The sequence below is a fragment of the Polyodon spathula genome, chromosome 8 (genome assembly GCF_017654505.1).
Source record: "Polyodon spathula isolate WHYD16114869_AA chromosome 8, ASM1765450v1, whole genome shotgun sequence".
Lineage (NCBI taxonomy): Eukaryota > Metazoa > Chordata > Actinopteri > Acipenseriformes > Polyodontidae > Polyodon > Polyodon spathula.
Genome location: NC_054541.1, coordinates 14,756,049 through 14,783,947, shown reverse-complemented (window position 1 = coordinate 14,783,947; position 27,899 = coordinate 14,756,049). Strand labels below are relative to the sequence as shown.

Here is a 27,899-nt window from a genome sequence, read left to right as displayed (position 1 = left end):
CATGACATCCACAAGGGAGCTCCCCTGAGCTCCACGAGTCGGTGCTGTCTCCGGTCCTGCAGTACTATAATCATTATATTATAGTGTAATGCATCGGCATTTGCTAGCTACACCTGACGTGGACGGTCTGCGACACAGCTAAAAATGCTTTGCAGTGCGCTATTCGTCTTGTGTGAGTTGACTGGAGGAATCCAGTCCGGGTATTGTGTACGATCTCCTGCAAGCTAACAGAGAACCCCCGCTAGTGTTGGGCTGTGATAGACTCTAAAGGCAGCGAGGTTTTCGTCAGTCCTTTGCAGAGCTCGTAATACACACAGGTGGCTGTGCATTCACCGGCTGCAGCAAGTCCGACCAGCGACAGACTGCGGGCGACGGGAAGGGAAAGAAGAGAGAAGATCCAACGGTCATCTTCAGAACGCGCGTCACCTCAGTGCACTTTAATTTCACATATCCCAAAATTGAGAATTAATATAATTGAGTTGTTATTATTTTCATTTTCCCTCTGCTCATGTGAGTATTATTATTATTATTATTATTATTATTATTATTATTATTATTATTATTATTATTATTATTTAATTTAGGCTATGAATAAACACATTTTTTTTTCTCTATTGGAATTTCAAACCTAAAGTATATCTTTTTTTTATCATTGTAAATGATAGATAACGTTCCACATCCTAGTAATGTGAGTTTTATTTTATGTGTTTATTTTAATAGGGTACCTGTTTGTATGCTGTCAACAGGCGAATTACTTACTGCTTTATTTCCCCATCTTTTTATTATCGTTGTGAACATTTCTATGAGTCTTGATGTGTTGAACCTTTCTCGTGATGCAGCCCGGCACGCTTTTTGTTAAAAGACGCGTTTGAGTGCACATAGTAATATATACCTGCTGTTTGATAAGCAGACCCATTGACACCTGTTGCATACCTAAGGAATGCAACCGCGCTGTTATTATTATTATTATTATTATTATTAGTAGTAGTAGTAGTAGTCGTAGTAGTAAAGACATAGCCGGGACGGGCTGTGTTTACTTGGAGCTGGTGTACTTGATCTCCCGGGAAGGAGCGCTTGTTAGTGATCCAGGCGGGACGACTCGACGGCGATGCGCTCGAAAATGTCGTTGAGTAACGAGTTCATGATGCCCATCGCCTTGGAAGAGATGCCGGTGTCGGATTGGTTCTGCTTCAGCACTTTGCATACGTAGATATCGTAGCTCTCCTTCCTGGTCGTCCTGCTCTTCTTTCCTCCCTTAGGCTTGGTCTCAGTAGTATTAATTTAGCGTTATTATGAATTAAATTTACTTAAACATGTGTTTTGGTCTTCCAATGCGTTGTGTGTGTGTAGTATATTTTATATTCAGTATAAAGTCATCCAACATTGTTAAACACTCAATACTTTAATGCTACATTTTGAATTTATGTTACTAGTTCTCTATTTAATTGTTACGAGAGAACTAGTAAGTCAACACCTGCCCAAAATCGACAGATCATTTTGCAGCATCTTCGTGATGTCAGTTGTTAATCACCACAATAAAAAGTCACAGCACCTACTCTAAAACAGTTTGTCATTTTTCGATCACATTTAGTGAATTTTAATCAAATATAAGTTTCTTTTGATGCTCAAATATAAGTGGTACGTTTTTTATGCTCAGTGTAAGAGAGTCAAATGTGTCAGTGGCAAAAAAGCTGAGGGAACAAACACGAAGCCTCTTTTTTTCAGGAGCAGTGGCTTGAAACCTGATTCCAGCAGACCGGGAGACATAGTTTGAGACAACACTGCCCTGAAACCTAGTCAACAAAAACCAAGTTTCCCTCAGCTTAAGCGAGCAATTGTTACGTTAACGATAGAAACAGTTCAACATAAATTCTTTTTTTTTTAATGTTGTGTATTTACAGATTAGTAGATGGCACACGCAGAGTTAGAAATGAAACTCTGAAATCGGAAGCAGGTGGACCTACTGCGGAATCTACCGAGTCCCAGCGCTGTGGTTCCGTCAACGTTCCCTATTTTCGTTGATAACCCCTACCCGTAGCAATGGCGAAGAGCGCCGAGGTGAAACTAGCGGTCTTTGGCAGAGCTGGAGTGGGGAAATCAGGTAGGCTGTTTTCTGTGTCTGTATTATTCCATCTGTAACAAACCGTTCCTTAACCCAGTGACAGTCAGTGCCCTCGTTTGAGGACTATACTTTGTAATTTTCTGGAGCATTTTTAACTGGCATCTACCTGTTGTTTAAAATTTCTCTTTAACTGTATTGTTATGATAACGTACTCTAATTTTGTTAACCGCAAAAGTTAGGTCTAAATGTAACTGTTCATTCTGCAAATACAGCCCTTCACATGCTTTTATGACGCCTCTATATAAAATAAAAAAGTGAAGCCTCAAAACGACACATTTCTTGGTGTTTTCCTGCCCAGTGATGATAAAGCTCCATTTCCTATGTGTTGAGTCTCATCAACCCGGCGTGAAATTTCACTGCTGTGGTTACAGGCGCTTCTAACTTGACTGTCCTCAAAATAGGATGCTGGGAATTTGCGTTGTAAATATGCTTGTCGTTTTACACTTTTAAAAAATTGAAAACTAATAGAACAGCAGCATATCTATCTATCTATCTATCTATCTATCTATCTATCTATCTATCTATCTATCTATCTATCTATCTAGCATGGTGTTTGTTTGTGAGGATGTATATGTGTGCGTGTGTGTGTGTGTCACCGTTGGCACCGAATTATCTGTTTGACAAATAACCACTAGAGGGGGCTAATGTTGCCAATGTAAATGCTGTTTTAGAGATCTCCCACATTGTGCTACAGATGCACAGGGATTGGACCAGCAAATATAACATTATCTGTACGGTTTCAGCTTTTTATAAACTCCAGTCCCCTCTAGTCTGAAGAGGTTTCATTCTTTAACCTGCTCAGAGCTCATGCCATTAAGTCCTGGGATAAGCTTGACCGTCCTTCCCTGTACAGTAATGATGTAATTAATGTCTTTTATTCTGGTCAGGTGACCAGGACTGGACTGGTGTTCAAAGGAGGCTGTTATGATAACTCTCATAGACTTGCATTCCAGTATACTGGCTGCAGTATGTAAACTATACCAATGATGTAATAAATTAATCAGAGTGCCTGTGAAGCACAGTACAGGGTTTGAGTGATAGTTTGAGGCAACTTTGCTGTATCAAACCCCAAGTCTGCCCTGGAGTGCCTTGCAGTGGCCTGAAACCAAGTTCCAGGCCACAAAGTGGCTCCGTGTTCCCTCAGCTTCAGAGGCAGGAAGAGAAAAAGACGATTTCCATTCTAAACCTTTTAATTGTCATAATCAATGATTGAATTGCCTTTTAAGCTCCCCTCATGCCCTGGCATCCCAGAGCACTGTGCAAAGTTAAAAACACAACAAAAGAGTTCACATGCACAATACACTCCAGCTACAGCCAATTATAGAAAAGCACATTCAAAACAGTATGTTTTCAATTTAGACTTAAAAGAATCTAATGTTTCAACCAGAATACAGTTCCACCAACGAGGAGCACAACAGCTCCAGCTGATTTAAGACGGTTTTTTGGAACAATAAGAGTTGAGCATTTTAGTAGCTCAAGGAATGAACAGGAATGTACAAAGTTAGTAGTTCTTGGAGATTGAAGATCCTTCCTGGATTAGGACCATCCAAAGTTATTACAGCAACTTTAAAATCTATTTGATAGCTCACTCATATCTGTTGCATAGCTTCTGAATGTGTAGTTTTGAAAGAAAACACTTTAGTTTGTTTTTTCTTAAATGATATCTGGTGCCTCATGAGCTTAACTAAATTTCGGTTTGCAAGCCCCGCTTTCAGATGCACTTCCTTGGTCACCTGGAAGGTGAAATTGTCCCTGCCCTTTCAACGGCTTCCTTCCTGTCGTTACCCAACCAGCAGCTTTCTCACTTGACTGACATGTTTTTAGCCAGTAACACATCCCAGAAGACACTGTGACCTATGAAGTACAAATGTAAGAGGTTCCCCTCCAGCATGTTACACATGGAAACAATACATTTGTAACCTAAAGTAAATGAAAATACATGTTTTCTTTCAAAACTCATTTGGGACATATTTTCAAAACATTTCCTCCAGTCTTTGATTAACATCTATTCTTTGAAAGAGGTAAAAGACCCGTTAATTTTACAAAACCAGAATCAAACAACCGTGCTGTTGTGGCATGAAATGGTGTTGTGGTGACGTCAGACCAGAAATCGGAACAAACACAGATAGGCAGGTACTGCAGTTCAAAGACGGCGTGCACCGTTTATTAAATAACACAAAAATAAATAAAATATTTAAACAAAAATAAACACTGCTCACGGAGCAAAATAAAACAGGTTAACAAAAATAAATAACGAACACACACAGGTCAGGTTGCCTTTACTAATCCTAATCCTAATCCTAATCCTAATCCTTCTCTTCTCTTCTCTTCTCCGAACAGCCCACCCGTAGTGGAGAGAGCTGCAGGTATTTATGCAGGTGACCATCTCCCGATTAGCAATAAATTAATCACTTAATTAATTCGGGAGATGGTCACCTTCTGCACAGGTTTTTAATGTGGATGCGGCTTCCCATCCACGCTGCAAAACAAAACAAAACGCACGGCCACGCCGTCATATATACAAATATAAAACAATAAACAAAACACACGGCCATCATCTATATATATATATCTATATCTATATCTATATATATATATATATATATATATATATATATATATATATATATATATATATATATATAGACACGCACACACACACACACACACACACAAATAAATAAATCATAATACAAACACAAAATACAGTACAGGGCAGAGGGGGAAACCCCGTTCTAAAATAAACACTGAACACTGTACAGGGCTGCTCACCCTGTTACAGCTGTATATTTCAAGTTCTTTTCAGCACCTTTAAGGGGTTTTTGCTTGTCATTTTGGAACATTAACACGATTTCTTTCTCCTTTCAAAAAATAGGAGTTAATTAAAGCCTGGGAAACGCTTAGAAAATACAGCCCATTGTAGCTAATGGAAGTGCAAAACGGGGTACTGATGATATTATTTTATGAGTTGCATACACGGGGATGGGATAGCGGTTGGTTAAAAGGCAGAGCTCTTCACCTTGGAATCGTATATTTGGTGTGATATTAACAGAATTGTGGGACACTGTCACTTTAAGAACCCTGCTTTGAAAGTTCTGAGAACAGCAAAGACCTCCCCCAGTGCTGTCTATAGCATTGCACTGAGCAGCTCCACAGTGTATAAACAAGACTGTACCAATAGCACATACATTAAATGAGTTTTCTACCATTGACACAGTGCAGACGCTGCCCTACTCAGCTCCCTGTAAATGTCGTAACACTTCACTGGGCTGGCAACACACATCTGTTTCAAATGAGACGAGCATATCAGGGATTCAGCATCACTTGCCAATTTTAAAAGCAAGATTAAAAACCTATTTATATGTACGGGGCTTTGCAGTGTTTCACAGAAATCCCTATTGCATCGTTTTGACCCCAGTCATACATTAGTATTTATGCATAGTTAAAAAGTACTTAATGTGTAAATCTTTTCCTATGATATAATCCTACCCACCCTAACCCTGATACAATTGTGTGCTTACATATTGAGTGCAATAAGGTTTAGACGTTAAATGCATTGTAACTGTACATGGTAACTGTAATTATGTGTTAAGCACACATGCATTGCCTATTCCAACAGATGTTAAATCTTCCTGCTGTTGCATTATGTTTAAAGTACAGCGCACATGCTGTCAGCACGCACTTCCGAAATTATTATTGCAAACGGAGGGCAGCCAAAAAACAGTCCAACAGGGTAAGAAATGATTCCTTTTGCAGTGATGTTAACAGCAAAGGGCTGCCAGGTGTCTGTCTGTCTCTCTTAGAGTTTTAACTCCCTCGGGGGTACAAGATATTTATCAGTGTTCCTTAAACTTTTGGGAAATCACCTACAGTAAATAGATCTGGTATCACTTTACACTGTGTCTCTTCTTGTATATGCTGTCAAACTGGTGTTGCGTTTTTGCAGAGGAGGCTTGAGCTTCCTGTTGTAAATGTAACTGGGCTCAGCGTTAACGCTTGTCTTTGTGTGCTCCGGCTCTACAAACAGGAACAGCTGCAGTGAGCTGGGAACCATCAGGAGTGGCAGTGGCAGGGAGCCAAACCAGATCAATACAATCCTGCAGTCTCAAAGACTGCTGTGAATTACAGTCTTCAACCTAAATGAATAGACAGGGGATCCTCAATCAAGTTAATAAGAATGAGCTCAAAATCCAGACCTATTCACTTCTTAATGATAGATCATGAATAATACACTCAATATTATAGCTTATGGTCCTGGAATATCATTTGTTTAAATATTCAACATTATCCTAGGAATTGTTCATTAATTTTGTAATCAGTTTCTCTTTTCTTTTTAAAAATAAGGCCAGTAAATACAAATATTTCAATTTCTACAGCTCTGATGTTAACAAAGAAATCCTAACTAACAAAAAAGTCTTGAACTCTCTTTGCTGTATTTAGTGATAAAAAATATGTATATTTACACTATTTTTTCAGCAATGGGAATTTTCACAGGGAACTGCACAGTGCATGGTGATGGATACATTTCACGGAAATTGTGAAATCTGTGATAACTGTGAAAAGAATGCAGCCTTAACTATGATATACCCACTAAGTACTGAATCAATGTGTAGTGTAAAATATGTATCACATTGTAATATTGTCAGGTCTGTTTTAATAAATAATGTATCGCATGCATTTCCTTACTCGTCATATTTTCTCTCGATTAGACTTGCCATAACTCTATTTTTTTGTTTTTTAAAACACAAAATGTCAATCATGCTTTTAGTTTGCGGTTCTTTGCCCACAGCATTCCACAGTAATCTTCAATGATATCTGTGGATTGCGTTATTTTTTTCTTCAGATATCTATACCCCCTCTGGCAGTTCTGCCAGTTTCACTGCTGTCTCTCATGGACAGCCCTGATAGTGGCTGTATCAGACAGTGTATGCAATAACTGTGTATGCCCTGTGAGTCTACAATAGGATGTTGGCGTACCTCCTTTGAACTGCGAATCTGAATGAAGATTCCTGTCTTACCTCAGCATTCCACTGAAAGGGGTTTTTGCAAAACAAGCCCGTTGGACCTGACATGTGCTGATAAGACAGGTTAAGAGGATTACTGGGGAAAACCTGCCCTCCATTCCTGCACCCCAGCCAGCCCTTAGTGTAACGGGCAGTGTTGTGTGATACACTGCCGTTACAGATTTTGTCCCCTGTCAGTGAAATGAGGTTAAAAGCTCTTAAGCCATGAATGTAGACGAGCCCGGCTCTTTTGGACTATGGTTGAGATGCTTGCTTGCGATGCGCGGGGTCACAGGTCCGTGCCCATTCTCTCGGGACTTCAACCCGATTCTTCAACGAGTACAGCAGTAGAACCGCAAGCTGCATTACAAAGGCATTACTTATACAGCCCTTATTAGAGCAGTGATACTCTGGCCCCTGAGAGCTGATCCAGTTTTTACTCCAAGCAGGTTCTAATGCAGTTTAATTGAAGCTGCTAAAAGGCAATGAAATAATTGAAGACCGGGTTGGAATAAAGACCAGGACTGGAATAGATCTTGAGGGAATGGAGTTGAGTACCACTGCATTAGTGACTACTAGGTGTGGTAGTCTATCACGTCAGGAAGGTGAGAGTACAGACAAGGTAACACCTAATACAGGATTTTATTGGGATTAGTAACTGAGACACAGCGCCTTTATTGTTATTGTAGACGTTGAAGTCTTTATATTACAGATTTACAGACCTTTTCAATGTATTGTTTTTGCTTCCGTTTTGCTTCTTTAGAGCTGTTTTCTGGTTCCCCTCAGTATGTGGACCTGATATTGTCACTTGATGTTGTAACACAATACTGCAAGAGAAAATAAAAAAACGGTTGGGTTGTTGTTTTATAATCTTTGAATGTGGGTAGTGGTTTTGATGGAGCACGCTTTTAGAAGGATGATGTGTGACAATAGATTTTGCATTTCAAGTAACTTCCTGGTAAAAAAAAAAAGTGAGATTAAAAAAAGAAAACTGAACAAAAACAAAGCATTCCTGGGTGCTTAATGAGAGTGTAATCTCAGCGAATGGCTTGTAAACATAACGGCAAAACTGAGATGTGAAAAAGCATGTGCAATTAACCCTGTAATGCTCATGCATTTCTTTAAGTTTTTTATCTAAGTAGATTATGTTTCTTGTACAAAACTCCTGTCCGGCAACACAATACACTGCATGTGAAAAAATCTGTCTTGTGAGGCTGGATTTAAAACATTATAATAGAAGGGTGGCTAAGCATTGTCTCACATGAGCTACAGAACTGGTCATTGCAGGGTTAAAATATATTTTTTTACCATCGAATACAACTGTGTACCAAATGTAAAGACAGTAACTCAAAGTGTGTCTCTCATGCAAAAACCATGTCAACCTTACCAGTACGAATACGCCAGTACATTTAGCATGCAGTGTTTGTATAGCTCTGTAGCTTGAAAAAGGTTATTGTTTATGTGGCAAAAACCAATATAGCTGGTACTGGTCTTTTTATAAACAAGTGCCATATTTACTTGAATTTAAGCACCCCTCAATTCAAGTTGCACCCCCAAATTCGAAAAAAAAAAGAAAAAAAGACTAATCAATGCTAAATTTTGTTTAATTTCTCAGTGCCAGCATTGAACACTATACTACTGTACATTCAAGCATAAGAGTGAGTCACCAACTATATTACAAACAGGAAAGAACATATGTGCTGTACTGTCAGTATTGAATGGCAGTCCTTGCAGTTTACGGTAGCTGGAAAAGGGTTGATTGCCTTTAACTTTATTTCAGACAGTTTTATTGTCCTCCTTTGTTTAATTTTGCCAACGACTTTCTGTCACATTTGCAAGCAAAAATATCCTGTCAATTGCGTTTCAGTCTTCTGACACCTCTGGTGCCCCAAATTTTCAAATTTCCCTTTTCTTCAGCATACAAGATGATTTTCCTTAATAAATTAGCCACCTAGGCATTTTAACATAGTGGCATTGTATCAGAAGTAATTACTGTGGCGGGCTTTACTGTGTACAGTAGCTGTCATCATTGACATGCGAAAATGTAAATTAGTCCTCTAACAGAAAAACCTTGAATACAAGTCGCTACCCCCAAATTTGAACTTTTATTTCCGTAAAAAAAAGTGTGACATAAACTTTAAAACCATATGGGCTGCTCCAGCATTCATAACTCAGTGTGTAATAGACTGGAACATATCCGGAATGTCTAATTACATTCTCAGTGAAGTGCATGCGTTAACTCACAGTGAAATCCACATTACTGTCTGCTAGCTGTCAAAACATTATTGGCAGCTGTTGGTATTAATGTCAGTGCTGGAACGCCACAGCATACAGAGGCTTGCTGAAGAGCAGAAACTCTCTTTGGAAAGCAGCCTTTAGTAATCCTCAGGGCGACAATATCACGCTCTTTTTCTATTCCGACCGTCGCTTCTGTCATTTTTCTCTCCCGCTCTCGTCTCTCGCTATGTCGTCTGTTGTCATTTAAATGGAAAAGCAGGGGAATGAAAGTTCAATTCACTTTGCAGGTGAAGAGAATTCCAAGAGGCATTTCAACATTATTTATATCATACTGTGGGTTCTTATACTAGGTTAAAGAAATCTCCTTACTTTCAGGTAGTCTAGCATTTCCATGGCCGTTTCAGCAGGGGAGTGACGTTGAGACCCATTCAACACCTTATTTCCTGTGATTAACCAAATAGCTCCTTCTCCTGTTGGCTCACATTCTTTGCAGCCACTAAGTGATTTTAGATGACTTTTGGAACTACCAAAAGTTTGGCATTCACTGATCTCGCAGTGCGATGAGGAACATAAGAGACCAACAGTTCTGTAAATATAAAGGCCCCAAATCATAAAGGGCCTTATAAGTAGAAAGCAGAATTTTAAAATAATTCCTGAACCTATCATGATGCCAGTGCAGTGTTTTAAGAACCAGAGTGATGTGGTGTGTGAGTCAGCACTCTGGCTGCAGCACTGCGAACCACCTGGAGCTGGCACAGTGTAGAATCAGGAAGGCCAGCAAACAAAGCATTACAATAATCTAGCCGAGAAGTAACAAAAGCATGAACCTGCATCTCAGCATCTTCATCAGATAGAATGGATCTCAATCTGGTAATCTTCCTCAAATGAGGCCTTTATAACAGAGTGGGTATCCAAACACACATATAGTAAGTGTTTCTTTCAAAACTGCACATGTAGACAGTGAATTATTTTGTTAACTACAGGCTCTTAAGTATATAAACCTTTAATGTTTTTTTTTCATAGTCTCATTTTTTTTTTCACTGATGCTGCGGTTTTGAAGTGATTAACATACTTTGATAAAATTTCTTGTGGGAGAACAGCGAATAATTTATTTATGGGATCTCCTGCTTTGGGGCTTTGGAGAAGAGGATTAAGAAAGAATTCTTAATTCCATTTTCAACCTTTACAACCACTTAGGAATGATGCATAAATAACTTGGTATTTCTTCGAATGAGGTACAGTAAGCACTTCCAATAGTGTACATACTGTACTGTCATTTTTAAAACAATCTATTGATTTCGGAAGAAGCTTAGATTTTTTCAGTTTGGAAAACATTTTTAAATGAACTTGCTTGGTATTGCATTGTTAATTAATTTGACATTATGTGTTAGGTTCTCCTGAGCTGTTACTGCTGTGAGGGAGAATACAGAGAATACAGTCTCGGGAGTAGGGGTAAATAAACTGGGCACACTGAATTATTTTTAAAAAGGGTGTTTTTTTAAAGAATTGGGTATGTATTTAAATTTGCAGGGTTAATTTTTTATTTTATTTTTTTACACACAAGCAATGTGGTAGTACTGTCCCTTATTAAAGTTTAACACAGTATTTTCTGCATATTCCCCCCGTGCTTTTCTCATGATTATACTATGCATTTGCCATAATTTACTTGTGTTTACCATGTTTATTAACATGCTTTACCATAGCTCTCTGTGCGTTACAATGCTTGCCTATGCTTTATCATGGGTTTACTGTGCTTTAAAATGTACTGACAGGTTGGATCTGCACATCCAAATTGTCACTTTACTCTTCCTGATGCTTGAATCACTCTCAAATGTATTTTAAGAAGAAACCGTTTGAACAAGCGCCCACTTCCTTATGATTATGAAGTCTGCGAAGCAGATTTTAATTTTCATGACCAAGTCACATATAGCTGAGGCCAAACCTTTTGTATCACGTAGAACTTTAGAATTGAGACATAATAAAAAATAAACAAGCTGTTAAAATGAGCTTCTCGCAGTGGCAACACATTACTTCAACTGAAGTCGCTGTTTGTTAGTCAGTTAAACAGGCTTCAAATGAAAGCAGTTGAACAATCACAACCTTAGCAATGCGGCGTGATTTGGAGCAGCGCGAATAGAGTACAAATCAAAGGAGATTGTGATGAGGTTGCCATTATTTTAAGCACAGCACAGAAACCAAGAGCACAGGAGACTCAGGGCAGTAAATTAAACGTGTACAGGCAGAGTGGTGAGAGTTTAGAGTGAGATACCTAGCCATGTTGTTGATGCTAACTCACAGGGAAACTTAATTACAAAGTTTTGGTCTTAATCAGCTGCTAGGAACTCGGATGAAGGCTGTTCAGAAATGTTGTTATAAGTAATGCACTGCCCAATTACTGAACACTCAGTTTGGATTTCAAATTAACTGGGTCCAGATAGTAGGGGTTATGAATTTTAAACTATATATACACGCTTTGAATTTGGGATGCTCCAGGTTTGTGAATGTTTTGCCTTGGCAGCTTTTGCTTTTGTGTCTCTGTAACGTATTTCTTTGAATCGCTGCATATTTTTTAGTTCCTGACCTACTAACCTCTCTTGCAACATAGGTGTCTATTCATAATCCTGTAAGCCATTCATTCAGTGGTTTATATATAATGCAGCATGGTCAGAAACAGTGCAAATGTGTTGGCTGGTTTTGACTGTCGGGGCTCAAAATAGCTTTTTATTTTTAAAATTTAATGGAACCTGTTTTCTGAGTCACGGAGAGAATTGTGAGACAGATGCGAGGAGGGAAAGGGACTGACTGCTCAGTAATATCATTTTGTGTTTCATATGCATGGGTGCCTATGCAGGAAGGGTAACTAAGTTCTATAATGGTATTTTCTCTAATGTACTGTATTCCGCTGAAGTGATTACGTCCATTTCGGTAATTACCAGACCTCTGTCAAGGTTCCATTGCTTAAATCGTGTTTTCCAAAAACGCAATTCTGCAGAATTTATATCCCAGTGAATAAGCTATAAACGGGGATGTAGCACCGGTGTTTGTATGCTCAGTGGCACCAAACATCATTCTTAAATAGTTATCCTAAGTTTAAATAGCCATGGGTTCTTTTCAGTATATGTTCTAGTTTCTAACACAGAAGTAAGACTTACACTTTGTTGCTGGATTCATGGATTTGGACATATAGTTAGTTTACGTGAACAGAAGAGCCTAGCTGGGAACAACAAGCACCCTTGATAATGACACTGAATTTGTAAGGATCTTGTTTTTACATTATGGTGCATAAGAGGGCATCTGCAATGGGATGAGGCTGCAAGAGAATCGTATGATGTTGTTTTCTCGTTTTATTTCCAAGCACAGTATCCACACTGGATCCTCAGATCCTTTGCTTTGTCGTGCTACTGCTGTGGTTAGCTTTGCTGGTGATTATGTTTCTGTAAAGCACTGCTTTGTAACGGCGGCTTTTCAATGGGATGCTCGAACCGCTAAGTCAATGCCAACAAGAAGAACAGCCCGCCCCTTTAGGAAATAAAACTTGATTATACAGTTGACATTTTTCTGATCTTAGGGTTATTACATAGTGCTGGCGGCTGTTTATCACAGGTCCTGATTTGCAAGTGCATGCCTGTTTTTAAAGCTGCACTTTTACACGCATGTAGTCACTCTTGTGTGTAAGAGAACTGAAGCAGAAACCAGATGAAATGAAAAGCATTTAAAAACCTATAGTGATGTGCCAGTGTGCAAAGATAAGCGTGTATGCCTTTCGGAACAAAACACCAACAGTAACAGGCACATTGGAGGCTGGACTAGGACTCATCTTTGGTGCTCACAGCCAGCAATTTCAAACCTGGCGAGACAGTATAACCAGACACACTCTGTCAATGACAGGCCACAAACTGGGAGACCAAGAATCACAACACCTGCCCAAGATCAACAGATCATTTTGCAGCATCTTCGTGATGTTAGTTGTTAATCAGCACAATAAAAAGTCACTGCGACTGCTCTAAAACAGAGTTTGTCATTTTTCGATCACATCTAGTGAATTTTATTCAAATATAAGTGATAAGTTTCTTTTGATGCTCAAATATAGGTGATTCGTTTCTTTTGATGCTCAAATGTAAGTGATATGTTTCTTTTGATGCTAAGTATATTTCATTGCTGATATTTTTTAATATAAATAGTTAAATTTATGGATTTTGGTGGGGGTACAACATTACCCATTACACATGATAGTGAACAGAAGAGCACAGCAGGTTTATATAATTCTTTAATTAGCTGTAACCCAGGACCCTCTTGTAAAAGAGGCCTTGGTCTCACTGGGTAAATCTCCTGGTTAAATAAACAAATAAATACAAAATGTAACTCGTTAAAACCTACTGACATATTTGCTTTTTTCATGATCACTTGTGGTTAACAACCAATATTTATAACTCTCTTTAATAAGAACAGCTGTTGAGGCCTTTTAAACCCTTGTAAGAGTGCATTACAATGCTTCCCTATGCTTTACCACACCTCTCTGTGCTTTACAATGCTTCCCTATGCTGTACCATCCCTCTGTGTGCTTTACCATACCTCTCTGTGTTTTACAATTCTTCTGTATGCTTTTCTATACCTCTCTGTGCTTTACAGAGCTTCACTATGCTTTACCATCCCTCTCTGTGCTTTACCATACCTCTCTGTGCTTTACAATGCTTATCTATGCTTTACCATAGCTCTCTGTGCTTTGCAATGCTTCCCCATGCTTTACCATACCACTCTGCATTATAGTGCTCACCTATGCTTTACCATGCTTTCCCTGTGCTTTATTACACTTTGCTCTGCTTTCACTGTGATGCACATTTATAAGGGAATATAACCCAACATTTACTTAAAGTTTGGACAAGGGGATTCAATAGGAGGACACTGCCCTTGCAAACACTGACACGTGCAGCACCCTGGAGAATGCAGAATGGCCATCTGTCCCAGTTAGAAAGCGTGTCAGAGTGTAAACTTCAGAGAGACAGCTGGTGGTTCGAGCTGCCCTGTCACACAGTCTTGATCAGTTTTCCACTGTAATATAATTCTGTTTGATGGTTTTGTGTGTACGTGTCTATCAGAAAGAAAGCCGGCCTTATTGATGATCCAGTTTGTTGATATTCCTTAAGCATTGTTTTTTGACTGTCCGGATAATAAAAACTTTATTTATTTATTTATTTATTTATTTATTTATTTTAAAGTTTTGCTTAATGAATATTCATAACTCCACGTCCAGTTAACCCCTTAAAGAACACAAGCGATTGAGTGGCTGTTCAAACGATTTCTTCTTCAAATACATTTGAGAGGGACTCAAGTGTCACGAGGAGGAAACTGACAAGTTGGCTGACTGGAGCAATACATTTTAAACACTGTTCTTGCACCTCATTGCAAAAATAAGAAAGTTAGCATCATTTTTATTTGTGGGACACATATATGTGCCTGGTAGCCTAAAGGGTTAAGTTTTGTTTTCATCGATGCTGAATTAAACACTGTACAGCGAAGAGACACCAGCAGCCTGATTCTATCAGCCAGATCATCCCTGATAACTGTGAGTGATGGGTAAACTGTAGTAAATGTGGCATGGTTGCGCGCGATTGCTAATGGGGCTGTTTGTACTGTAGGAAGCTCTTTATTTCATATGGAGCTCAGTAGACTGCAATATCCTGAATTTAAGATAAGATTTCAATACAGATGCAGTGATATCATGTTGAAACCATGGCTACCTAATCAGCTCCACATGGCCCCTCATGGCCGGTACTGAATACCCAGATGCTTCTTAGTCATGTTAAAGAGTAAGTAGCGGGTTCAGAAAAATAAAGCCTTACACGTCCCCACGTGTTGCTACAACTGTTCAAATAACATACCTTTTCATTGTAACACACTGACAACTTTTTACACTTATAGCTTTAAAGTCTGTTTCAAAGCTGTTTTCAAAATGTCTACTCTAGTGCACTGATAGTGTAAGGATTATTGCCCACATTGTCAAACAGGCAACACAGCAATAACGATCCATGATGTGGTACGGGACAGAAAAGCCAGAGCATTTGCTGTTATGTTATTTGTCTATGCAATGTGTGTTCAATCATTTACCGGAAGCAAACTAAACAAGCTGCCAGGTTCCTAAATGCAGTGTAACAGGTAGTGCATCAGTACTGCAAACGTTTGCTGTGTTTATTTTTAAGAGATAAAAAAAATATATATTTACACTATTCTTTCAGTAACGGGAGTTTTCACAGGGAACTACATATTACACTTGTACGGAAATTGTGAAATCCGTGATAACTGTGAAAAAATACAGCCTTAACTATTCTTAGGAGAGTAATAATGTTCAGGGGCTACCTTCGTATATCCGTTTTCTGTCAGAAAAATAAGGGAGTGAGCAGCAAACAAATAGTGTATAATATCTTTCAACGTTTTATGTTTTGACCGATATGAAACTATTATCCTATTTCACTGTGCTGTATTGTGTCTGGATTGTGACGACTTATGTAACCTCTCTTTCGGAAAATAAACAGGGTTATATACTTCAAACCTTGTGGGTTTTCAGCATTAGTCCTTACGATTACGATTCAAGTGAAAAGCGAAGATTGCAAACTCCAATTCTTCACACAATTGACAGAATAGAGAAAATGAATACAACAGACAATAATAATAATAATAATAATAATAATAATAATAATAATAATAATAATAATAATAATAATAATAATAATAATAGCTGTTTGGTGCTTGAAACTTGGCTAGAGGGCAATTGTTTTTTCAAGATAGTCGTGGGACAGAGGAAGACTTTCCCTGCACATTAGACCAAAGCAGAACGTTCCTTTGCTAGTCATGATTAAGTAACTGATAAATAACTAGATAAATAACTCTGTGTAGCTTACAGCTGAATGTAACGGCTCTGAGAGAGGATGGCATGTGTCCTAATCAGGCATAATTTAGTCTACTGCACTTAGGAGATCTTTCCAAGTTGCTGCGCTGTCAAGCTCAGAAAAATAACTGCTGATTTTATGAAGTGCGAATAATTTGATTACCTTTCAAAGACCCCCTCACCTATTTTCTCTCTGGGTAACATGGTAACAGGGGATAGACGCCTGTTGCTATGGAGGCATTATTGCAAAGGAGTTTCTGATTGGTTAAGAGGTCCTGCTATAGATGTATGGGCTGTCTAATTGACTTAATGGTAAGTGATTTTGTATTCTACAAATCAATTGGATTATAATGATATCCCTATGGTATTTTGCACATCTTGTCTTGCTGAGGGACTTAACTTACCAATTGTGGCTGGGCAGAATCCCTGCCTCTGTGAATACTCTACAAGTGAATGTAAGTTTGGCAGGGATGGGGTTCAATTCATCCCGGCCAACAAAAACAGATGGTATGTGGCCATTCCCCAATTAGGTAATTTAGTGCAATTCATCCCTGCCAACAATCACAGATGTATGTGGCCAATCTCCAATAGTGCTAATTGGGGAATGGCCACATGTATATAAAGAGAGAGAGAAAACCTTCTCATTATGTACCCCAGTGAAAGCATTGCTCAGCCTGGCTCTGTAAATGTGCATATTGTGTGTGTGTGTGTGTGTGTGTCTATATATATATATATATATATATATATATATATATATATATATATATATATATATATATATATATATATATATAGTTTTTTTTTTTTTGTTTAACTCTTTATTTTAGCCCTGGTGCTCTATTTTATTGTTATCATGTTCCAATTTTGGGATTAATAAATGTGCATAGTAGCTCTTCCCTACAGCTTCCTGTCTGAGTAGAGTAGTTTTTGAAGAAATAAAATTAGATAATGTGCAATATAGAAAAATAAATGAGATTGAGTTTGTTTGGGAACAAATCTGTGTGTCCTAAAGGGGTTGTGAAGTGAGTGAAAATAAACTTTGTTGTAGCATGGGAAATGCAAAGACACACACACACATTTCAGTGTGGTGGGGTCTCTGAGTGTCTCCCCTGGTAAAAACACGGCCGTGTGGTGTGCAGGGTGAGTCAGCGGAGTGCTGGCTGTGTGAAGTTGCCTATCTAAGCTGGGGATTCCAGAGGGAGGGTCGCGTTGGCTCTGGCGCTCCCGTGGGTTAGGGAGGCAAAACCGTCAGGGACAATTTCTCTTTATCACTCTACAGCAGACCCTGTTGGCTAGGCACCTAGTGAGCTCAGAGTTCTTGGCTGTAAAAGAGGAAGCTGGATTGATCGTGGGACCGGAGGACGCTCACTGAACCTTCAGTTCTCCTGAGCTGAGTGGGGAATTGCTGCAGGGGGGTAAAACATTTTTGGACATTCTAAACTGGGGAGAAAATCAATGGGCACTCTAAATTTAAAAATAAATAAATAGTCCAGTGAGGGTAAAGGTTATTCCTAACTCCTCTCTCTCTCTCTCTCTCTCTCTCTCTCTCTCTTTTTGCAGCTCTAGTGGTGAGGTTTCTGACCAAGCGCTTTATCTGGGAATATGATCCAACACTGGGTAAGTGGTTTCATTTTACTGGGTTGGTTTCCAAGAGGGAAGTTTTTGAAGGATGTCTGAACTTGTGCACCACAAAAAAACAGCAACAAACTAAACTCAAACTGAGCATATACTGTTTGTAGAAAACAGGTTTCTGAACCATTGAGAACTGTACAAAGAAACTCCAATCAGACAGCATCAGAGAGGATATTCTTTGGGAAAGGGTCTGAAAAAAACCAGGGGCAGCTTGGATTGGCAGCCAATGTGAGTTGGCTGAATGAACATGGAAACGCAGTATCAGGGGCACCAGGGTTTTGAACGAGGGTTGGGAGGTGCATGGAAATGCGGTATTCTTCACCCCCTAACCCTTTCAAATGAAAGGTTATGAATAAAATCACCCAGCACTGGGTGGAAGGTGATGACCCTCACGTCTGCAGAACTCAATTGAACTGCATAAGATAATGTGCAATTGTGCGTTGAAAACAGGATGGGGAATGATGCTTTCCCTTGAATACCTTGAATTTTTGAGCTATCGTGAACTGGGAGTACCAGAGAGTGGATACCAGTCCGTAAAACTCAACCACATCTCGTTTCAGTCTGAAACTGGGGCAGCAAGTCAGAGAGATTGACTGATTTGTGCACGCGAGCCACAGTCCTTTCTGGGACTGGCATTAGTAGAGTCCTGGTATTACTCTGCTAACGGTGCTAAATAACAAAACTGATTCCACATCAAATTAATCTTGACATGACATTACAGTAGCGTCAAGCACTGCTTTAAAATCACTGCACCTCTTAATGAATATACTGTATTAACAGACCAGTGCCTCTCCAGTTAAAAGAATATATTCAGAGTGTAATTTAGAAGCATATACTGGCATGCATGCAATCCCAATATTTTCTACTGTGCGCAAAGGGATCTGAAACACATAGATGGACAGATACGTAGGTGACACACAGATAGTAATAGATATGGGCTGGCCATCTTGTCAGCATGTGCTGAAATCTGGCGAGCTGTCATCATAGTGTTTTTTGCTAAAGGAAGAAAGGAAGGAATGGAAATGCTCAAGCTGTCGAGCTGGCAGGACTGGAGTCTTAGTTCGACTCCAGATGAACATATAAATCTTCAGAGCAGTGCAGTAGACAATAGACAAGCCAACTATCATGACTCACATCTCCGGTCTGATTTAGTGACTAGTCCTCCTGATGCAATGAAAAGAGCATTAGGAACTTCTTCTATTACAAATTACTTCTTTAAGAAGGCTAAACATGCTGACGAAGACGACAGCAAACAGTGCATCGACTGCTACTGAGGACACAAACACAAACAAAGCTCTTCTGTGTAGAATCCTCTCAGTGATGCCAAAATTTATCTCTGACATCATTGTTCTGCCCCTGACACACAGACATGTAAGGTAGAGTATTCTGACAAGACACTTTGTGGAAATACTTGTAGAAATTAGATAAATGGAATATATCTGTTACTAGAAGTTCAGTACACAAATAAAACGGGAATTTGTATAGTAATATTTTATCGATATTTTAGTGGTGTTCTGCTACCTTTAGATTTAGGATTACACTGCTGCTTCAAAGGTGTTAGATCATCCAAGGCTTCATTTGTCACCCCTAGCCCCCCCCCCAAAAGGGATGGTCATGAGAGAATGCTAACTTCAAGGCCCTAGATCTTACTTTGTGTATATCTGTTTTCATTCTTATGTCTGGCATCTGGCCGCCATTTGATTTTCTTTGGAAGGGTGAGAGATGTAATCAGAATAAACTGTATATTGTTGGGTGTCACAGAAAAAACCAAAGCGAACTGTATGCTCTCCTGCACATTCAGTAATTACATTTCCTGAAGTTTGGTAGGGCCTGTAGGACTGGTGGCTGGAAAATATGAATGAAACTCTTAGAAAACAAGAACACAAGGCAGACACTTAAAATAGTGGCCTATTGCCAGTCCATTACATTTTAAGCGGCATTACCTTTAACAAGAGGCTTTGTCATTTGATGTGTGTTCCCAGCTATGATGGCTCATTAAGGACAGTGAAAAACATAAATAAAAATAGAACTGCATTATGTCGAGATCATGAGATGAATGACCTCAAGATCTCTCCTGTTGGTGAGAAGAGATGAGGTTAAAAGCACTAAAAACATGAATGCAGATGAGCCGGCTCTTTTGCATTGTTGTTTAGATGCTCACCGGCGCGGGGGCGCTGGATCGCACCCAGCCTCCGTCCTCTGTTGACTGAAGGCACGCAAAGAACTGAGTGGTTGTGCACCTCTTTATGCACCTCTTTGAGTGTCTGGAACCAAATGTGTCATTCATGGTATTAGGCTTCCAGAACTTTTTTCTTCTGTTTTTCATCACATCCTTAGAACTTATTTAAAAAAGTTTGATTAGCAAGGCTCATAGAAATGAGCCAAGGAGACAGGGAACTCGCTTTAACCATAGATCAAATCACGTAAACATCAAGCTTATTTTAGGCGCTTCCAATAAAAATTAAAGCGTCAGTCGAATAGCTAGTATTTTATTTGTTCTTCGATAAACAATACATCCAATGAATGGCAAGGAAAGGATTGATATCTTACCTCACTCCATTACAACCTTGCTGTGTGTCAGAGTTCATCTCCTCCTCCCCAGCCTCCACCTGCTTCTTGGCTTGTTTAACGGAGAGGGCGGCAACCCTTCCCCCCTGCCCATGACTTCCCTACAGTCAGCCTCTCCACTGATCTGCAAGCTAATTTCTACAGGTGAGGACAAAGGCCAAAGAATGTGAAAATATGTATAATGTAGTCGTGGTGTCTAGGGTTATGTTTTAATAAATAATCTATCACTTCAGTTTCCTGACTGAAATATATTTTCTCTAAAGACCATTACAAGATACTTATGGTCAGGTCCTCACAAGAGCTTGTTGCATCATCAATGCGAGCCTGAAGGCAAGAGAGTGAGTCTAATTTGATTGTCTCAACTTTAACACTTGAGCGAGCTTCCCGGTAAGGAAAAAAACGAACAGACCTCAAACTCATTGCATCTGGAACACTCTTTGTATTCTACTTTTAAGCAAACAGAATAGAAAATAAAATCAGATAAAGTAGAATAGGGGAAAAGCAAAGCAAATAGAAGCCGGTATTACACGCTTTTTAACGTCTCTACGGTAGGAAACTAAAATAAAGCCTGTTTTTTTTTTTGGGGGGAGGGGTGATTGGTGCTAAATTCTTTTGTGGGGTTTAAGTTACCCATTAGCGAATCAGTAATAACCCTAACAGATCTTAAGAGAGATCGCAATATCTAAGAATAGATGCAGAGTCATAGGGCATAAGCAGCCCCAAAATATGCAGCACTGTTTATGTAATGTGTTATAAATCCAAGCTGGAGAAAGGATTGTCAAGATTGGGTAGGAAACTCTTTAGTCAGTTAATGGCTCATTGATGCTCCTCCATAAACACCGTCTCATGGTTTATGTTGATGTTAAGTGCTTGGGTTTTATGGATTGTCTACACAGTCGCACCCTTTTAATAATACTTCAGAAAGACAGACCAGCAACATTGACTAGAAAGACCAGTAAATAACCAGGCAAAGTAAGCAATTCTGACAAGCAGTAATGAAATCAAAACCACTGAGCATCAATTCAACTTGATTATTTATTTTCATAGCGTCCACTGTGTATGTAAAACACTTTGTGGAAACCTGTTAACAAAACAGTATTCTGTATTCCCCAGCATTGTACAGTACATCAGTTTTACATAGCAATTTGCCTTAAGGTTCCCCATAGTAAAAGCATAGCAGAGTGTAATAAAGCATAGTGCAAGCACAGTAAAGCACATGGAAGCATTGTAATGCACAGAGAGGTCTGGTAAAGCACAGGGAAGCATTGTAAAGCACAATGAGGTATGTTAAAGCATAGGGTAGCATTATAAAGCACAGAGAGGTATGGTAAAGCATAGGGAAGCATTGTAAAATACAGACAGGTATCATAAAGCATGGGGAAGCATTATAAAGCACAGAAAGGTGTGGTAAAGCATATGCAAGCATTGTAAAGCATAGAGAGGGTAGGTAAAGCAAAGGGAAGCATTGTAGAGCACAGAGAGGGATGGTAAAGCATAGGGAAGCATTGTAAAGCACACAGGGGTATCGCAGTAAAGCATATTTTTAAAAATGGCAAACCAGGGTAAATCATGATAAATGCATAATATAACCGTGGGAAAAGCATGGAAAAATTGCACAAACACATCACAAAATAATGTAATTAATTTTTTTAAGGTAATTAATTGACATTAATACCCAGAAGTTCCATTATTGGTCAAGCTCGCCGAAGGCCAAAAACAGACCTTATTGACAACGACACTGTACTGAACTTGTTTGAGATTTTAATCTTGTTTTTCATCTCATATTTTGCTATAAATACTCAAGCAACGAGTAGTAATCATGTGGACAGCTAGCCTGGTTGTGATTTGTAGAATTTCAGACTGACCACTTAGCACGCTGTAGATTAAATCCTGCTTTAAAATTAAGGGTACCAGATATTTTTTTCTTCAATTCATTGAAGCTGTAGCAACTCTGAAGCAGTTACAATAACTGAATATAATAACACAATCATAATTCAAAAGTGAAACAGTTGGTGTATTTATTGCAGATCAATAACGTTAGTTTTGATATATATATATATATATATATATATATATATATATATATATATATATGTAATGAAGTGTGGGGCATTGTGGTCGAGGGCCGATATTTTGGGCCACGGATTATGCACAGTCTGTACCCACTTTAAGGAAATGTAGTCCTGCCGATCTGGCGCAGCAGGACTTCAATTCCCAGGAGGCCATGTTAGATGGCATACTTAGACAAGGTGATTGTGTAATTGGTTGAACAGCTGCCATCAGTTAAACAATTGGGAGCCTTTTAAAAAGGGCAGGGTCAACCTGTTGGTTGAGGAGAGTTGGAGAGTTGGAGAGTTGGAGAGTGAGAGTGGAAAAGAGTCCTGGTATTTGGAACCGGTAAGCAGCTTAGCTGCCCGGACAGTTAGTTAGGGAATCTTTCTGTTATAGTTAGTACTCTATTAAGGAGTTAGGCTTTTGTTTGTTTATTTTGGGTGTTTTTGAAGTATTGTAAATAATAAACACACAGGTACCGTCCTGTTTAACTTGCATTCCTGGAAGTTTGACTTTCTTTTTTTGCTAGAGGACAGTGTAAAAGGTCCCGAGAAGTGACAAACACACCAAACTTTTCCAGAGTTGTCACAATATATATATATATATATATATATATATATATATATATATATATATATATATATATATATATATATATATGTTAAATGATATAAAAATGGTTGTGTTAATTGAGTCAAGAATGGGACTAACTTAAAGGGCTAATAAGATTTTATTTTTGAATGGTGTTGACGCAACCTAATAAACTAATGTGCTGTTAACTTGCTGAGCACACTGCTACAGTTTTGCACTTCAAAAAATAAAACAAAAAATTAAATACAAAATGGCAAAACCAGGTCGACTTAACAATTTTACTGTTCCTGACCGGGACAGAAACTGAAGGCTGAAAACTGGGACAATTGTAGTTTTCCCAGGACATCTGGTAACCCTATTTAAACCCCAAATAATAATACAATACAATTTACTTTTATATCGTGCTCTTCATACAAGCACCCCAGAGCACTTTACAACAGAAAAAAAAATACTTCTAAAAAGGAAGCCAATGGCCCAGTGATCCAGCTTAAAAATAAGCAAATTCAATTGATTTAAAGGTTTTGACCAGACCAGCATTCCTGATGTCATTTGGAGTAGAGTTCCAGAGGCAGGGAACAGAACTACTAAAAGCCCCTTCACCCCTCCTGATTTCAGCCTGCTTCTAGGAGCAATCTGGAGGCCAGCATTTGCTGATCTCAGTTATGTATGACTAGGGGCATAAGGTGCCAACAGTTCCTGCAACTGTTAAAGCACTAGACCATGAAGTGCCTTATAAAATCTACCCTGGACGTAACAGGGAGCCAAAGTAGTGATTTCAGAACCAGAGTGATGTGGTGTGTGAGTCAGCACTCTGGCTGCAGCACTGTGAACCACCTGGAGCCGACCCAGTTTAGAATCGGGGAGGCCAACAAACAAAGAATTACAGTAATCTAGCTGAGAAATAACAAAATCTTACCAACGTGGTGAATGAAACTGTGTCCTACGAGGGCTTGACTGCACAATTTAAAAGATCTCATTAATAACCGACCTCTGTGTTTCTGTCACATCGTGCTGCACTGTGCCATGGCACAGTCCAGTCACAGTGAGCAGGGTTAGCTGTATAGTCCAGCAGTCACAGTGAGGAGGGTTAGCTGTATGGTTCAGCAGTCACAGTGAGCAGGGTTAGCTGTGTAGTCCAGCAGTCACAGTGAGCAGGGTTAGCTGTATAGTCCAGCAGTCACAGTGAGGAGGGTTAGCTGTATAGTCCAGCAGTCACAGTGAGGAGGGTTAGCTGTATGGTTCAGCAGTCACAGTGAGCAGGGTTAGCTGTGTAGTCCAGCAGTCACAGTGAGCAGGGTTAGCTGTATTGTCAAGCAGTCACAGTGAGCAGGGTTAGCTGTATAGCCCAGCAGTCACAGTGAGCAGGGTTAGATGTATAGTCCAGTCACAGTGAGCAGGGTTAGCTGTGTAGTCCAGTCACAGTGAGCAGGGTTAGCTGTATAGTCCAGCAGTCACAGTGAGAAGGGTTAGATGTATAGTCCAGTCACAGTGAGCAGGGTTAGCTGTATAGTCCAGTCACAGTGAGCAGGGTTAGCTGTGTAATCCAGTCACAGTGAGCAGGGTTGGCTGTATAGTCCAGCAATCATGGTGAGCAGGGTTAGCTGTATAGCCCAGCAGTCACAGTGAGCAGGGTTAGCTGTATAGCCCAGCAGTCACAGTGAGCAGGGTTAGCTGTATAGTCCAGCAGTCACAGTGAGCAGGGTTAGCTGTATAGTCCAGCAGTCACAGTGAGCAGGGTTAGCTGTATAGTCCAGCAGTCACAGTGAGCAGGGTTAGCTGTATAGTCCAGCAGTCACAGTGAGCAGGGTTAGCTGTATAGCCCAGCAGTCACAGTGAGCAGGGTTAGCTGTATAGTCCAGCAGTCACAGTGAGCAGGGTTAGCTGTATAGTCCAGCAGTCACAGTGAGCAGGGTTAGCTGTATAGTCCAGCAGTCACAGTGAGCAGGGTTAGCTGTATAGTCCAGCAGTCACAGTGAGCAGGGTTAGCTGTATAGTCCAGCAGTCACAGTGAGCAGGGTTAGCTGTATTGCCCAGCAGTCACAGTTAGCAGGGTTAGCTGTATAGTCCAGCAGTCACAGAGAGCAGGGTTAGCTGTATAGTCCAGTCACAGTGAGCAGGGTTAGCTGTATAGTCCAGTCACAGTGAGCAAGGTTAGCTGTATAATCCAGCAGTCACAGTGAGCAGGGTTGCCTACATTTACACCAACACCAAAGAACAATCCTGCTTTCACAGTTGTTCGATAGGGAATTATTTATTTGTTTTGTGGGTGAATTCAAGCTGTTCCAGCCTCCACGTTGATAGTGATTATCTGCAATGCGATAAGTTCCAGGAAGAAAACATTCACCGGCCAGGTGGAAACCGCGCTGTTTATCCCGTTTTTAGAAACCGACCAAGCTTGTTTATGGGAGCGTTGGCTTCAATCAAGACTGAGACAGGTAAAATAAGGCGAAAGTGCATTTTAACAGTGTTCAGTTAAACCCATTCCTGACTCTGTAACACACCTAATTACAATTCAGTTCTTTGTGAGTCAGTCTGTCAGAAGCCCTTCAAAGCCTTACACACGCTCCTGTTTTATTTTTATTAACTCATTTACCTTGCTGTTTGAAAGACAGATGGACGCACTGTGCATCGTCAATAAAGGCTAATAAGTAGCTGTGATATTAAGAGGTTTGGATAACAATCTAATTAAGAAGTTGGTTGGCCATGCTTGACGTTTTGCTGTTAAGAGCTTCAATAATGACATCAAGAGGTTGGGGAGCATGGCACTTCCAATGTATTGCAATGGGTTGGGCAGTATCGAGGACCGTTCCAGCTAGCTAATAATCTTTTCTTTTTTCTTTTCTTTTTAGAGTCCACCTATCGGCATCAAGCGAATATCGATGATGACGTTGTTACCATGGAGATACTCGACACAGCTGGTCCGGTGAGTGGGATCCGCAACTACAGCTGTGTTTCACATTTTAAAAATGTATTTGAAGTGTGTTTTCGCAAAAACATTACGCCTTCATAGAAGGTCTAATTGCTGGCATACAACATCAAAGCTCTTGGCTTATTCATTCGTTATACAAATATAAAATAGAGTAGAATTATTTATTTATTTATTTTTAAAGAAATCACATTCTGACCGTGGCATGCTCATTCCACGTGATATCAGAACTTTGTGCCCTTATAAGAGTGACCAATAGTAAACACATAGCAAAGTGCAGTAAAGCACAGTGAAGCATGGTAAAGCATAGGGAAACATTGTAAAGCACAGTGAAGCATGGTAAAGCATAGGGAAACATTGTAAAGCACAGAGAGGTATGGTAAAGCACAGTGAGGTATGGTAAAGCATAGGTAAGCATTGTAAAGCACAGCGAGGGATGGTAAAGCACAGGGAAGCATTGTAAAGCACAGAGAGGGATGGTAAAGCATGTTATAAAAACATGTCAAACCAGAGTAAACTATGGTAAATGCAGAGTTTTTGTATTCAATTTAATACTATTACAGTCTCTTCATCAAGCCAGTCTCGAAACTTAGTTTTTTTTTTTTTTATCTTGCTTATAAATTGAATAAAAATGAAAGCAAAGCATTCCTGGGTGTGCGACTGTTCCTCAGATTAAACTACTTATGTGAACACGTTATGCACCTGGACTGTGTGAGTCTTCTCTTATTTTTCTATGTCATGTTTTTATTGGCACCGTGGTAATGATTGCTTCAAATGAGGGATCGTTAATATGGAGGGATTCCAGTTTTAAAACATAGCTTTAGTTTGCTCTGAAGGTAATCAAGGAGTCCAGATTATACTAGGAGAAGACTGCCCACACCAGGACGATGCGAAGATTCGCACAAGTCTTTCAGACATGGGAATTTTGACAGGGAACTACATATTATACAGCAATGGGTAAATGTCACAGAAATTGTGAAATATGTGATCATGTAGAGAATCATTTAAAGAAAGTGTCATGATTCATCGAAGGAATCTTTACACCTCTATCAGTGGTACAACCCCTCCCCCTAACTCCCCTCTGTTTTCTGCTGCAGGAAGATCTTCTACAGAGGGAAGGTCACATGAGGTGGGGCGAGGGCTTCGTCATCGTCTATGACATCACAGACCGGGGCAGCTTCGACGAGGTCGTGCCTCTGAAGAACTTCCTGGATGAGATCAAGAAGCCCAAGAACGTGACGCTGGTCCTGGTGGGCAACAAGGCTGACCTGGAGCACTCCCGCCAGGTGAGCACCGAGGAGGGCGAGAAGCTGGCCACTGAGCTGGCCTGCGCCTTCTACGAATGCTCAGCCTGCACTGGGGGCGGCAGCATACATGAGGCCTTCCACGAGCTCTGCAGGGAGGTGCGGAGACGCAAGATGGTCCAGGGGAAGACCCGGAGACGGAGCTCCACCACTCACGTCAAGCAGGCCATCAACAAAATGCTGACCAAGATGAGCAGTTAAACAACCAATACATACATTAATAAGACTGCCAGCTGAATTCAGATAGAAGTTCTTGCCAAGAGTTTGTCATCCATGCTTCTTAGTGACATCGGTCGCCCTATTGTTCTGGAGTGAAGATGGCCCTTGCGCATGTTAACAGAATGCAGATACAGCATGATATTCAGCATGCCGGGTACCTTATCACTTCTTGTTCTGTAGGTCAAACTTTGGCCACGCATTGTAGTCATGGACCCTTTTTTTATCTGACTTCTCCCTTAACCGTTTATGACGTTTACAATCACTCTGTCTCTTATTGCGATTACTTAAAACCTGGTGCTTTTGTTCTATTTGCCTGCCATAGACTTATGTAATATAGGCTAGATCAGCCATTGTGTCTTTG

The 27,899-nt window shown here is 39.8% G+C and overlaps 1 protein-coding gene across 1 annotated transcript; it reads left to right on the top strand.

Annotated features, from left to right (window-relative positions):
• The first annotated feature begins 150 nt into the window (after nucleotides 1-150).
• Nucleotides 151-27,899, top strand: LOC121319498 (ras-related and estrogen-regulated growth inhibitor). The gene is made up of 5 exons (XM_041256974.1): nucleotides 151-510; nucleotides 1,902-2,101; nucleotides 17,807-17,863; nucleotides 25,939-26,012; nucleotides 27,113-27,899. The coding sequence occupies exons 2-5, from the start codon at nucleotides 2,041-2,043 to the stop codon at nucleotides 27,518-27,520; spliced, it is 600 nt and encodes a 199-aa protein (XP_041112908.1). The 5' UTR covers nucleotides 151-510; nucleotides 1,902-2,040; the 3' UTR covers nucleotides 27,521-27,899.